Below are 15,619 nucleotides of genomic sequence, written 5' to 3'. Positions count from 1 at the left end.
AAAAACCCGACCCGATTGTCCCGACCCGATTTCCCGATGACCCGAATAAAAACCCGATGGGAAATTTGGGGAAAAAAATTATATTTTCGGGTCGGGTACCCGACCCGGGAAACCTACCTGTTTTCGGGTCATGTCATGGGCCGTATTTTTTTATTTTCGGGTACCCGATTACCCGAAAATAAATTAATATGAAAAAAAAAAACACCCACATAACTCAAAATATTGCCTATTATGTAAATAAGCCCACTGCCCACTTGCCCAGTGCCCACCCACTGACCCAAATTACTCACTCACTCACTCACCCAAATTAGGGCTCACTCTCTCTCTTCCTCTCATTCACTCACCGCCGTCCTCTCTCTCTTCCTCTCTCTCTCTCTCTTCCTCTCTGGGATCTCTCTCTCTTCCTCTCTTCCTGCCATTCACAGTTTCACACTACTACACGAATTCAAGACTTCAAGCCTTCACGGATTTGCCTTCATTCAAGCCTTTGACGAGTTAAATCCTCAATTTTGACGAGTTCTAATCTCAGGTACTTTCTATTCTCACGCGATTTTTTAGGGTATTTTAATTTCGTTGTAAGTTGTGGTATATTGTTCAATGTTCATGGAATTTGTGGTATATTGGTTGTATACTTGTATGTTTATGGAATTCGTGGGTATATTGGATTATTGGTTGTGTATCTGAATTTTTTTAGGGGTATTTTCGTTGTAATTTCGTTGTAATTTTCGTATTATTTTCGTTGTAATTTTCGTTGTAATTTTCGTGGTATTTTGTGGTATATTCTGCATTTATAATTGAAGAAATGAATTATGTTGAAATATGTCTTGAATTTGTAATTTTGTATGTCTGAATTTTCGTTGTTTCGTTGTATTTCATCAGTTTACCCTTTAATTATATAGTTGATTAGTTGCTGTCTTGCTGAATTGCTGAGAATGCTGACTTGCTGCCTTGCTGAGTTGCTGGTGATACTTGCTGAGACGATTGAAATTTCGGATCTCACAAGTGAATGAAGCACGACCTCCCATCTTATTTAATTTGCATTGTGACTTTGTTATATTATTGTACTTTGTAATTTGTATGTTTTTAATTATGTAACTAATGACTTCCCCTAATTTTTAGCTTTTACTAGTACTTTAATATGTTAGAACATGTACTTTAAGTCTTTAATATGTTAAAATAGGTACTTTAATAGTTTAATATGTACTTTAATTTTTAGTAGGTATATTTTTATTAAATTACAGCATGTATAAATTTACAGATTTACAGATTTACAGCAGGTCAGCAGGTATAAAACATAAAATTAAGTAAATTACAGATTTACAGCAGGTATAAAACATAAAATTAAGTAAAAAATTATTTAAAAAAAAAAATAAAAACAGATTCGGGTACCCTATGTCCCGACCCGAATTATTCGGGTACCCGAAACCCGGGTACCCGAGATATTCGGGTCGGGACATGGGACAACTTAACAACTACCCGAAAATCCGGGTACCCGTATTTTCGGGTACCCGAAAACCCGGGTACCCGGATTTGAACACCCCTACATACAAGTAACCCCAGAATACAAGTAACACATACAAGTAACCCCTGACAAAACCAGTAACACTCTACAAACCCTTGTCGTATTTTTCTAAACAGAATATTCTAAACCAACAACCACATACAAAAATTTGTAAAAACAGAATATTCGTATTTTTCTACCGAAAAAATAGAACAAACTTCAGGTGATCAAACGTTCTTATTTACCATCGGAGAAATTCATTCATTTGGTGAATGAATCAGACGATGTCCACTATTTCCGGCGACAGCAGCAGCGGCGGCGGGCAGAGATCACGGTGGCCCGATCTTCCCGACGACATCCTATCATCGATCGCCGATCGTATCGACCCAAAAATTGGCACTCTTCGACTTCGCTCCGTTTGCAGGTCATGGCATTCTTCCCTTTCTCCTCTTCCTTCCTCCATTACTTTCCCTCTCAAGCTCCCTTTTCCACTCTCCAATGGCGTCTCAACCTCTCCTTCTCAACTCTCTCTCTCTAAACGAACTGTTTATCTTTTATCTCCTCCTGAAAACTTCTCTAATGGTGGTTTTCTCATTAAGGTTGAGGAGAGAGAAGGTAAACGAAATGGGTTCTCTCTTTTCGACCCTCTTTTGAGTTACTCTAAATTCCCTCAACCAAATTTGTGTTTGAATCTTCTTGATTATAGGGTTTCTGTTGTTTGTGAATCGTATGTTGTTAATTCTGATTTGGGGTTGCCGCAGAATCCTTTTAAGAAGGCTGTTGTTGCGAAGAATTTCGCTGTAAAAGGTGGTTTTGTTGTTCTGGGTTTGAAATTAAGTGGGGAATTGTTGATTTGGAGAATTGGGGATGAACAGTGGACTGAAATTGGGGTAAATGGGCGTTCTTTTGATGATATTATAAGTTATAATGGGAAGTTTTATGCTACTGCTGATAGAAAAGGAAGGCTTGTGATGATTGATTCCAGGTTAAAACCCCTTGATTTGGTGCCAAAATTGGTGTATGGTAATGGTATGTGTACATATTTGGTGGAGTGTGATGGGAATTTGTATGTAGTTGATCGAGTTGGCATTGATGACGGTCGAGATATTAAGCTTGGAGTGTTTAAATTGGATGATAAGGGACGTTTTTGGGATTATGAGTCGGACTTGAATGATTGTGTGTTCTTTGTGGGTGATGATGCAAATTTTTCATTGTCTAGAAATGATTATTATGGTGATATAAGAAATGTTATCTACTTTAAGGGTGTCTCTGTTGAAGAGGAAGGTGATAGAATTGGTGGAATTGATGAATTCACTAAAGTTTTTGACATGAAAACAAACTCTAGTAGTTACTTGGTAGAATCTGAGAGTTATGCCAAGCTTTATTGGCCGCCTTCTAGTTGGTTCCAGTCTGGCTGTAGCTCTTAATCTTCGCTGATTTAAGGTATGTCATGTCACATCTACTTGCATTTGCCTTTGTTGTTGGCATTGCTGATTCTTATGCTTTGCAATTGACGCTTGTTTGAGTTTTTTATGACTAATTTTGTTTTCTAAATTGTTGTTATGTAATGTCTGTTTGTGGATCATGACTATACTACAATGGAAAAGTTGCTTGAATAGGTTTATTTGTTAGGTTGTAGAGAACTGTGCTTACATGGTGTGCATAACAAAGTCCCAACGCGGCTAGGCCTAAATAATTTGAGTGAGCTCTTTACCAATTTTTTCTCTTGTAGTGTATGTAGTCTTGTGAGTCCCAGTGACCAGCAGTACCATAACTATACCTCTTAGATTGGATGGGATATCACTCAATAAGGATTAGGTTTGTATAATGCTCCGTTCAGATGATGAATTAATGACTATGAATACAATAGCATCACAGATAATTTTAGTCATTTTTTTTTCTAGCCTAAGCTTGTTTAAGATGGGGAACCACTCTCTAAGATGTACTCATCTCATGCTCATCCTAAAAATAATGGCAAATTGCATTTCCAGCATTAAATTTAGGGTGCTTAGATTATGCGATTTGGAGTGTAGTTGTATCTTTATCATTGGTACATGAAAATTCCTTTTATTGTAAGTTAATTTCCACAAAGTACCTCAAAGTCGGAAACTGAAACCCAAAAATGTGTATCTTGGAACGTGACATGTGTAAAGAGGCAGTAAAAAAATCTCCTCCTGGAAATGCTTTGGAGAACCTTATCCCTTTCTAACTCTCTCTACTATTTCGCCACTTCTTGAACTCAGATTTCCTAAATCCTGTGTTCACTCAAACTGTAAGAAAAACTTTGAAATAAAACACTCAGGTGGTGTGTGGAACTGTGGATAGTGCTTGACACAAGTCCAAGTTTAGTCTTGCTGACTTATTGTAACCCCCATTTAGTGCTATAGGTTATACGTAGCTAGTAGCCTTTCATGAAGGGGAAACCACATAATAACCCTTGCTTGAGGTTTCTGGTTTTGTGCAAGATTGCGACTGTTTTATTTTATTTTATTTTATTTTTTTATGAGACTGCTTATTTAGAGGGGGACCTAGGAAGAGATAAACCGTCTTAGTAGAGATAGACAATGTGTTTCTTTATTCATGTTGGAGGCATTGATACACATTAGTGGATGATCCTGAACATTTCACCTTAATTCCAGTTCAAGGGAAAATAAGGTCATATAAGTACAAATAAGTTTTGATAAGGATCAATAAAGGTTACTGTAGACACCTAAAAATGTCTCCCCAAAACCAAACCCTCAGGTAATTATACCTTTCACGCCTTGGTTTAAGTATAGAACTTTGGGTATTGTATGAATTCCTAGGAGTGCTTAATTAGGGGAAGTATTTTGAGAGAATAGGGTGGCTAGTATTTAGGCTAAAGAGGGAGAAGAGAATTATTTTGTGATCAAGCTTGTTGATGATTGGAAAAGGGGAGATATGACCTCTATTTATAGAGAAAAAAAGAAGGTCGAAGAATCAAGAAAAGATAAGAATTAAATCGGAATAAAACTCGATAGACTGCAGTTTTTGCGATTTTTGTTTTTATCATATCTTTAGATCCAGAAATAAGAATAAGATGAATAAGATATCTTTGGAAAGCTCTTCAAGTCTACTTTCTAACCCAATTAGAATTAGATAAAAATATTTTGTAGAATAAAAGATATGGCCGAAATAGTGAGACGGTGTCAGTTTTGGATAGAGTTTGACATTTTATTCATATCTTTTTCGTTATAGCTCGGAATTGATATTATAATATATCATTGGAAAGATAATTTCAAGGGCTATCCAACCATATAAAATTTGGATAAAAACTATGAGGCACGAAAATAATATCTGTCTATCTTTGAACGTCTTTCAATTCGGATAAAATTAGGATTTTCAAAAAGAAAAGTTTTATTCAATTTCAAACTCTTTAATCTTATCTTTTCAAAACGGATAATTAGGATCTTTTAGAAACTTATAGAAGCTTCTAATTAATCCTAATTGGTTTAGGAATGAGATTAAATAATTTGGACCCTCCACATGATCATTGGGTTGTAGGTAAGGTGGCTTAGGTTCGGTTTGGGCTCAAATTAATATTTTGTCCATAACTTATTCGTTATAACTCGGATTTGAGCTTATAATATATCGTTGGAAAACTCTTTTAAAACCCCATCCAACTATTTAATCATTGGACCCATATTATGGACCAAAATAAACTAGATTAAACGTTTTTATAAAAAAGGACACGAAATGAATGATTTTAAAGGACACGAAATGAATTATTTTGGGTTTAAAGGCACGAAAAGAGGAAAATTAGTTATAGTTTGGGGAAATGGGCTAGGAATTAGGTTGGTTTTATGAAATTTATTTGGATTGAATATGGATTTAAGCACTCCAAAAATTAAATACTCAACCCGACCAATAATGGCGGTGAAAGGTTGTTCATCATCGGGTTTGGTTTTGGGGAGACATTTTTAGGTGTCTACAGAAGCCCCCACTTTGACTGAGTTTGTAGAAACGTTTGTAGAAACGTCAGTTTCGAGAACGATAGTCAAAGTAGTTGATAGGGACGGAGAATAATTTAAGACGCTCTGCGATCCTAAATCACTCTGAATACGCCGATACCTGCAGAAAAATGTTAGTTCTACAGATAAAAGAGTAAAGGGATAGAATGCGTATCTGACACCAGTGTATCGGTGACAAATGAGTTTGGTAGCTTCCTATGCTTGAAGGAATCCACCGGATGACGTTTGTTGAGACGCTTTCCATGCTTGAGGAAAGTCGACATATGATTTTGGTAGTTTTCTAAGCCTGAAGAAACCTACCGAATAATATTTTCTATGCTTGAGGAAAGTCGACGTATGAATTTGGTGTCATTCTATGCTTGAAGAAATCCACCGATAATGCCTTCCATGCTTGTGGAAAGCCGACAAAGGAATTTGGCAGTTTTCTATACTTGAAGAAAAATCCACCGATAACGCTTTCCATGCTTGAGGAAAGTCGACTTGGTGGTTTTCTATGCTTGAAGAAAAATCCACCGATAACGCTTTCCATGCTCGAGGAAAGCCGACTTGGCGGTTTTCTATGCTTGAAGAAAAATCCACCGATAACGCTTTCCATGCTTGAGGAAAGCCGACGACTACTGTAATCGCTGAAATTTGCAAGTGTATGATGGTTCGATTATCCCCGAACGTGGGTCGCAGCTGATTCACACCTTCAAATCGATTATCCGACCATATTAGGTGTTTAAAATGTCGAAAAATAGACTTTGATGCTTGCTTGGGGTAAAATGGTAATTTTAGTCACCTTTAAGTATCAGTTAGAATTTTCCGCGTAATTCCAGTGAAAAAATAACTGTCCAATTTGCGTGGAAAATCGTGCAATTTTAGTCAAAATGCCAGGAATATTCGCAAATAGCTATGTAGGGCAGGCACAAAGCCACCGTGTCACGAAATAGATTCCCTTGACACGGCACGAGTCCCCGTCACGCGGAGCAGATTCCCGTGACGCGGCAGCGGAGTCCCGTCACGCGGAGCATATTCTCGTGGCGCGGGAAATTAGGTGGCTGAAAATCAGTCAACGGCATCTTTGACCAGTTAGACCATGTGCACCACACAATATATTACCGTTTCATTGTAACGGGATGCTTTTTCTTGCTTTAAATTCAAGCTTCTTCTGCCATTTTCGCCATTTCCGCACTCCCCTTCTCCGTTTTCTTTTTTTTCTCTGCTCAAATTACCGAGCCACGACAAAAACACACCGGCACACGGAGTTGTGTCCGGTCGGACGGGGTCACTAACCGTGTCACGGCATTTCTGTGTTTTCGTCTTTTTTTTTTTTTTATTTTTGTTTTCACTGAAACTTGCTGCTGTTCGTTGCTGCTTTACCGTCGTGCTGCTGTTGCTGTCGCCTGAAGTCGCCGCTGGTGTCGCCGGAGCTCCGTCGCGTCCCAGGTTCACCGTGACACGGAAGCCGCTCACCGTGTCACGACATTGACTGACCGTGTCGCGGTTGCCTGCGCTGCTGTCTTCCGTTTTTTTCGAGCTTCGGGGCTCAAATTCTCATCACTTTTGCTCTAATTTTTTGCTACTTCCCTCATTTTCGATTCTCCACAAGGATCCATGTAAGTTTCCCTTGATTTTGCCTCAAATTTGCTTCAAATGAGTAATTTCATGAAAAACCCTTAAAAATCAATTTGGGGATTTTTGATTTTGAGGTTTTATGTTGAAATTCTTGCCATGAATTTACTTGTATATGTATGTATGTGTGTTTGTGAGAAATTTGAGACAAAAATTGCATGATTTGATGGAGAATTGAGCAAATCACCATTTTTGGGTACTACTTTTTGTGAAATGATGTTCTTGTTGTTCATATTACTTCTTTGCACTTGAAATAGTGAAATATTGGTGGTAGATCTTGTAAAATATGTCATGATGTGTTGATTCATTGTTTTTATGCAATTTCAAAACATATTTCGTGTATGTACTATATCGTCATGGAGAACATAGTACCATGCGGCTAGGAGAACTGTAGTATTAGTTTGTCATGGAGAAACTAAATACTATAACTAATTCCATTATTTTGCCAATTTTTAGCCTTGATGTAAAAATTTAGCGTATAATGCGGTAAACAACTAAATAACTTAGGAAGTGATGCTAAGCATTTAGATTTTTTATTAAAATGCAACTCGAATTAAATGTCTTAGGAAATGATGCTAAGCATTTAGATCTTTATTTTTATAATAGCATGCCTAGGCGACGGGATCGCGATCTTTCCACCCATGGCCGGCGTCAGGCTTTTCGGGAGGACACTCCCACTATTCCCGAGGGTATGGACGACGATGTCTTAGAGTCCGAGCCTCGGGCTTCTACGAGTAGGGGTAGGTGGGTTCCACCTCTGTGGACTCCAGACCAGTTGGTTTTCTGTCGTGAGAACCACGTTTCTCATCACCCACTTGCCGGCATAGTTGACGGCACGCTTCGCCACCACGGTTCTGGAGCCGGAGATTTGATTCCTCGACTTCACCAGATTATCACGAGGGATCCTGCTACGAACGCCTTATGGGAATCGACTGGTTTAGTGGATTTTTATTCGGCGGTCGTAGGGTTTCGCAGCCCCCGGGGTTGCGGTGCAACGGTTGTTCAGTGCGCGTGAACAAGTGGCCGCCCATTATGCCCAAGTGGCCGCCCCACTCAACTCCCAACTCAAAAAAGATGCATTTGGGTGGACAAGTGCAGCTGAATTGGCGTTCCAAAAGCTCAAGGTCACCATGACTACCGCCTTGGTATTGGCGATGTTGGATTTTTGTAAGGAATTCGTGGTGGAAACAAGATGCTTCCGGTTATGGTCTTGGTGCTATGTTAATGCAAGAGAATTGTCCTATTGCTTTCTATAGTAAGCTAGGAGTAAGGGCTCAAGCTAAATCCATCTACGAGAAAGAGCTCATGGCGATTTGTTTGGCGATTGTGAAGTGGCGACACTACTTGTTGGGTAGACACTTTATAGTGCGAACTAATTAACAAACTCTACGCTATATTACCCAACAAAGAGAGGTAGGAAACGAATATCAATAATGGATGCGAAAGCTTGTGGGCTTTGACTTTGAGGTTTGATATAGGCCGGGGGCCTCCAATCGGGCGGCCGATGCACTGTCACGGAAAGGGTGTGAATTTGGAGCCTTGGTGTACACGCAAGGAATTAACTTGAGGAGTTGCACAAGGAACTTAAGGATGATAAGTGGATCACTGAGCTTAAGGAGAGGATTGTGCCTAATAAGGATGGGCCCAATGGATTTGCAATAGAAAATGGCAAGGTTTTGTACAAGGGAAGGCTGGTTATTCTAAAAACTGCCAGTATTATTTCCAAACCCCTCCACGAATATCACGATTCACCCACCGGTGGTCATGAAGGCAAGGTAAAAAGAATTGCGGAAGAGTGGTATTGTTCGGTCATGAGGAAGGCCGTAGGAGAGTATGTGCGAACTTGCGAGGTCTTTCAGCGGAACAAGGCCTCCCAAAAACATTTGGTCGGTATGTTGCAACCTTTACCGTGTCGGTGTTGGTGTGGGAGGACATCTCAATGGATTTCATCGAAGGGCTTCCATTGCTGAAAGGGATATGGTTGTGGATAGATTTTTAAAATATGGGCACTTTGTGGGGTTGTGACATCCATTCTCGGCGTTTAAGGTGGCCGATTGTTTTATAAGGGAGATTGTGAAATTACACGGGTTTCCTTCAACCATTGTGTTTGATTGTGCTCGAATGTTTATGTGTAATTTTTGGAGCGAATTGTTCCGGTTATAAGGGAGTCAATTGAAGCGAAGTACGACCTACTATCCACAAACGGACGGGCAATCGGAGATTGTGAACAAGGGCTTATAGGTGTACTTGCGGTGTTTCGCGTTGGTACATCCAAGAGGGTGGGCGGAGTATGCCTATAATACATCGCCTCACTCCACAACCAAAACAACCCCATTCAAGGTGGTTTAAGGACGAGAGCCACCTAGGTTGTTAATGGTGGGCCTAGCAGACTCTGGTGGGTTCGTTAGAAGAATACCTCTGAGAAAGAGATTGCATGCTTGAGGAGTTGAGGATGACACTGCTTCGAGCTCAGCAATTGATGACAGAACAAGCCAATAAGCATCGACGGGATGAGCAATTCACGGAGGGGGAGGTGGTGTTCCTCAAACTTCAGCTGTATCGGCAAAGGTGTAGTGGATTGAATTTTCTAGCTTAATATTTCTGATTTAATAATCCAATAATAAAGATGAAAGCTTTAGGATTGATGGATAATGGTGGAAGAGTTACAAAAGATAAGTTATTAGCTTAAGGCTATTACTCTCAAATAGTGAGTTTAGCTCACAACTCTCCAAAATGGCTCTAGGCCATGACTCTAAGGTTTCCCTCGTTCCCTCAATACAAATTTCTTCCTACCTTCTTCTTTCTACCCTCTCTTTATATATACTAAACACTAAAGCTAAGGACTCTAACCTAATATTACTAGAATACCCATATTATCCTTCCTTAGGTTAGTCTATTAGTTAAGCCCACTTATATATCCATACTATCCTTCCTTAGGTTAGTCTATTACGTAAGCCCACTTATATAAAGTGCAGGCATGTGGTGGCTTGTTATTATGAGTCCATCCTGTTAGGCGTGTTGTGTGTCATGTGCTTGATTAGCCAAGCCAGCATGGCACGTCCAGTGAGAGGTGATCCATCATATCCTGACCCAGTGACCCTGCACAATGGTTCGGCAAAATCCACTGCCTGTCTCACTGTCTGTAATATCAGTTTATATACTGGTATATGTTTCCTAGTTTTCAAAGGAAACAGAACATGGATTTTTGCAATAAATGCAATGTAATATTTTATTATAAAAAAAAAATGAAAAATTTGCCAATTACTACCGCGTATTAATGCCTCTTTGGTAATTATTACCGCGAATTATAAAACTTGCAAATTACTACTGCAAAAAAATTTAAAAATTTGCTATTACTACCTCCTAACCTAAGGTTACCCAATTTACCCAACCTACATTTCTCTCTCACATAGCTTCACTTTGACCCTTTGACATTCAACCTCCATTAAAAGAACACTATGCACTTTGACCCTTCTAACCTTCTTCCTCAATTCTCTTTGGTCCAAGACTTCATAAATAAAATCTTCACACTTGCATTCCATCCTAATGAACTTGTCAAATCGTATATAATGCTTAATTGATAGCTTAATTCAAAGAAAAATACAAAAACCCTATGTTAATCAACAAAAATCATAATCCATAAACCCTAGAATTGCAAAAACCTTAAAATTTGAAAACCCTAGAATTTGAAAACGAATTTGTTTCAGGCGAATTACACATTTTTGTGGAGCAATTGGAGGATAGATGGAATAGTGTCAATTTTGGAGCAGGAAGCTTGAAGGGACTTTAGCGATGGTGAAGGAGGAAGATCAATGATAGAGAAAAAAATTAAAGGAAAGAGGGGGGTTTTAGTTAGGTTAGTTTGCTAGGGTAGCCATGGGTTGGGGGATTTTTTTTTTAATTTTTTTAGGGTTGTTTAAATGCTTAATTAAGAGTTAAACATGGGTTAAGGGAATAAATGACATCATAAATGGTCTAAAGTGTAGTCTGGTAGTAAAATAAAATTTTAAAAAAATTTAGCGATAGTAATTCACAAAGTTTTTAATTCGCGGTAGTAATTTTTAAAATGTCATAAATACGTGGTAGTAATTGACAAATTTTCAAAAAAAAATTAAGTGCATTGCTTCATTTAGTTCCTCTCTAATAAATGTGTATTGAAATCCATGTTTTACCAGGAACAAGGACTCACAAAGTTAGAGCTACTGCTCTGTAAACCTTATTTTATTTGATTCAGACATGTTTAGATGACGCAACTGAATTCGAAGAAATTGCAGCCGCCTCTGAATGTTTCATCTAATTCACGTTTGTGATTCTTGTTTTGTTTTGTTTTTTTTTTTTTTTTTTTTTTTTTTTTTTTTTTTTTTTTTTTTTCCTTTTCCTTTTGTTTGTGGCTTTTGAGTTAGCTGTCTGTGATTGTAGAAGAAACTCCCATGCTTTACCATCATGACTTCGTGATAAGATTGATAACAGTTTCATAGCATACTTGTTTGTTATCTTAACACTAGTATTTGATTAATATGCTTCTTTGGATAATTCACATGTTGCATTTTATAGGGTTATGTTGATAATAATATGTTTTATGGGATCAGTTATTTTTAATCCTAATCTTTTTTATCTATCTAGATTGCGTTGTCCTTGCCTTATACTAATTATAATTTTGATCATAGGCTTTGTGAGTATAGTTTAAGTTTCAATATAGAATTAACTCATTGTGTAACAATTTCATTCAGGTGCCTACACTGTCTTCTTCTGGACAAACATCCTGATTTCTTGCAATTTGGAGTACTGTCCTGTTGGTGTGAGCCTCCGAGGTCTGGCGATAAGTTTTTCTTTCTTAATATAAATAAATGTGCTCTATTTATTGTGAAGAGTAGACTTTTTGAGGAATTAACTTGCAATTCTAGGATGTACAGTATGGAACAAACAGTTGTGGGCTAACTTGGACAGCCTACTTCATCCTCTTGTAAGCAAAATTGGTGTACATACCCCCTCTATTCTTCACCCAGGAGGAACAAATTAAATCCAACTCTTGACCAAGAATTTAATCAATGTTACAACAACCTTCATCTTTTGTCAAGGGCTTTCGAACAATATCCAAAAGATGTCGGATGTTGGTGGAGATTCTTTGATTCTAGGGAGATATTAGAATTTACGGAACCGTCGCTTGATGAGCTAGAGTTAGAAAGCAAGTTGCTTTTTAAATCTTGATGTTCTTCGCTGAACATGTTTATGTCTAATACATTAAATTAAGTTGCCTATTAATTTATTTATTTTTTTTTTTTTTTTTGTGGTGATAATATTTTTTAATTTATTTTTTGTCAATGATACATAATTTCTACCATTACACTACGGAAGATTTGAACTCGGGACCCTAGTCCACAGTTTGATGATAAGTACTCCGTAGTTCCTTATCTTGTATAACTGTGAGGAAAGGTCCTATCTAACCATAGTGTTGTTTTTAGACTGTTGGGAGTTAGCTTCCTTTTTCGCCCATCGTAAAAAAAAAAACACAGACACACACAAAAATACATTTAGATTTTTAGACTGTTTATAACTCATATGTATGGAGATTATGCTTTGTTTTTGCTAAACATATGCACTTCTGAATTGAATGGTAACTTCTTAGAATTGAAGGATGAGATTGGTCTCAATCCAAGTGTGTTATTATTTATTTATTGGATTTTATTGACGAGGCATCATGACCTCAATGTTTTGATATTATCCCACCTTAACATTGTGTTAGGTAACGATAATGAAAGCATTTAGTTTGTTGGTTGTTCGAAGCTTTCACCTTGATTTCTGTCCATTGTTGTCACATTCAGTTATTTGCTTCAACTGTTTCGTAATTATTCGCTGCAATAAAACTTAACCAGTAGTACAATTATATCTTAATGGCTAAGGAAAAAATAGATATGTCTTTGAATTATTTGTAATATAGGGAATAGATCCAACGCGAAGTATCTAAATACAAGGACAATACAAATTACAAATGGGGATGATGAAGGATCTGAAAATCTATGAGAAACACGGCATACGAAGTATGAATGGTTGTAATTGGAATTTGTCATTGGACCCCTCTTGAGGCCTTCACATTCATGCTTGACCTCGAGAGTTAAGACCACATCGTTACTTTTTTTTTTTGGAAATCCTAAGACTACATCTTTAACCACTGAAGCAATGCCATAATGTTTTGCTGAAATTAATTTTATACAAATTGTGATAGGCCCCTGGCGGCCTGGCCTAGTGGATCTCAAGGTTGTACCGCAACTAAACATCAACCCTTTAGCAGGCTATCAGTGTAGCATATAAATTTGGTAAATGCGAAACGACTAATAGATACTTAAAAACGACTATATCATCTAGCTTGTTCACGCCAAACAGGTGCAGATACCCCCCTCTTCAAACACCCACACCGACACGGCTGCATCCATATAAAATTTATACATTCACTACCTATGTTGGATATGTATCCATAGCCATAGCTAGGGGTGTGTATAATTGGACCTGGACCGTAAAACCGACCGGGACTGGACCAGACCGGATGATTCCAGGAGATCCTGAGATCGAGATAGCTCAAGTGGGTTTATATGAGAGTGAGGGATAGCTCAAGTGGTTAGAGCTTTCTTCTTGATTCCAGGAGATCCTGAGATCGATTCTCACCCCCGCCCTTTGTGACTCTTTAAACACATTAAACAAACAAAAAAAAAAAAAAAAAAAAAAAAAAAAAAAAAAAAAAAAGAAAAGAAAAGAAAGTGGGTTTATATTTAAGAAAAATGATATACCTAGCTTTTAGGGGTTACATGTGTATAACATTTATGATATGTATCCATAGCCGTCTAAGAGCAACTCCAATGGTTGTAGCTAGGGACTTGCTTGCAATTTTAAATAGTCCCTAGCTACTAGCTTGATCATTGGAGCAAAAATATGTAATTAGCTTAAAGCTAATTTGCTTGAAAAAAACTTGCCAAAAAGAAAATATTAAAAGCCAATTAGTAACTAAGATAAAAATAATAAATTAATAATTTAAGTAGTAAGCTAATAGTTAGCCATTGAGGATCAAACTAGCTACAAACATAATTAGCTTGAAAGCTTATGTGGCATGACAAGCTAATTTGACAATTAGCTTGCCATTGAAGTTGCTCTAAAGGGTTTATATATAAGGAAAATAATATACGTAGCTTTTAGGGGTTACATTTATTACATCGATTTACACGTGATTTTGTCATGTTCTAAAATATACCAAGATATTAAATGTTTATTTTTAACCATAAGGCTAAATATAACTATCTTGTAATCCATGTCTACTTCACCACTCAAGTGGATATCTATCACCCATCTATTACTCATGTATATTCGTCTATTATCTGCTTACACCCACTCGAAATTACTTTTTAAAAATACATAAAAATTGAGCAGGCCCTCATTTTACATACTAACGCCCATATTTTGTCTTAAATAGACAATTATGCCCTGCTCTTAATTCATGTCTAATCCTTTGAACCACTTGCTCTTAATTTATGTCTAATCCATTGAACCACTTGTTCTTAGTCATCCACAGAATGTGGCTTATAGTTTTGAATAAAGCATTTTCCATGCTGTAGACACCCACTTGTGTCTCCCCAAAACCAAACCCAGTGATAAGTACCTTTCACATCGAATCATAATCGAATGAAGTGAAAGTGTGGAAAGTTTAGTGTTGCGGATAGTTTTAATTTCTTTTCTCTTCTCTCTGTTTTTGAAAACTTATTTTAAGAAAACAGCCAATCCAGTTTGGTTGGTCCATGATATGGGTCCAATAGTAGTGTAGTTGGATGGGGCTTGACAAGAGCTTTCCAACGATATATTATAAGCCCAATTCCGATGAATATTAAGGAAGTTATGGCCAATTTACTAAACTGGGTCCGGTTTGAGCCTTATATGCGGCCCAATGATCTAGGGGAGGGCCTTATATAGATTTATCATTCCTAATGCAATTAGGAATGGTTTTAGTCTTCTAGATTCTTCTAGAAGGTTCTTTTCATTCCTAATTTAATTAGCATTGATAAATTGACTTTTGTTGACTTTTCAGAGTTTTAATTAAAATCAAAGAGCATTTTTGAGGGAGATACGATTTTATCCTCCTGTACGACAATTTTTATCTGATTTTAGGAAAACGCGTGAATTTCCAGGTCAGCGCCAAACGCCAGCTGTAGCGCCTGGCGCTACGTTTGGCGCTTGGCGCCAGGGTCAGCGTCTGGCGCCAATAGCCAGCGTTGGCGCCAACCTTGTTTCATGTGCGCCAGACTCTGTTTTGATTATTTTATCTTTTTGGGTGATTTTCTTTATAAATAACGTGCTAAAAACTCCGTTTTCGATAACCAGTTCTCTCTATTTTCACCAACTCTCATCAAGATTCTCTTGATTACTCTCTCTCTCTTTTTCTAAACTAGCTTTTCTCAAATATAAAAATTCCGCATTCATTAGATCTAGAAACACCTAGCCGTATTCGAAGTTGCCTTCGCCCTAGACGTGAAAG

General features: G+C 37.7%; 1 protein-coding gene and 1 long non-coding RNA gene across 3 annotated transcripts; both read left to right on the top strand.

The window, feature by feature from the left end:
• Positions 1–188: 188 nt before the first annotated feature.
• LOC145641802 (uncharacterized) lies at positions 189–1,270 on the top strand. Its single transcript, XR_014115526.1, has 2 exons — positions 189–529; positions 900–1,270. It is a non-coding gene; the product is annotated as an uncharacterized LOC145641802 (long non-coding RNA).
• Positions 1,271–1,545: 275 nt separating this feature from the next.
• LOC145641801 (F-box protein SKIP23-like) lies at positions 1,546–12,540 on the top strand. 2 transcript variants are annotated; one of them, XR_014115525.1, is made up of 3 exons: positions 1,546–2,944; positions 11,835–11,915; positions 12,009–12,540. XR_014115525.1 is itself a non-coding variant. In XM_081692766.1 (2 exons), exon 1 carries the CDS (start codon positions 1,774–1,776, stop codon positions 2,926–2,928), a length of 1,155 nt encoding a protein of 384 aa, XP_081548892.1. In that variant the 5' UTR covers positions 1,546–1,773; the 3' UTR covers positions 2,929–2,944; positions 11,835–12,540. The 2 variants fall into 2 exon arrangements, 1 of the variants encoding a protein (XP_081548892.1); XM_081692766.1 differs by having other exon boundaries at positions 11,835–12,540.
• Positions 12,541–15,619: the final 3,079 nt, after the last annotated feature.

The sequence above is a fragment of the Chenopodium album genome, chromosome 8 (genome assembly GCF_948465745.1).
Source record: "Chenopodium album chromosome 8, dcCheAlbu1.1, whole genome shotgun sequence".
Lineage (NCBI taxonomy): Eukaryota > Viridiplantae > Streptophyta > Magnoliopsida > Caryophyllales > Amaranthaceae > Chenopodium > Chenopodium album.
Note: the sequence above shows the minus strand (reverse complement) of the source record. Positions and strands in the feature narration are given on the sequence as shown.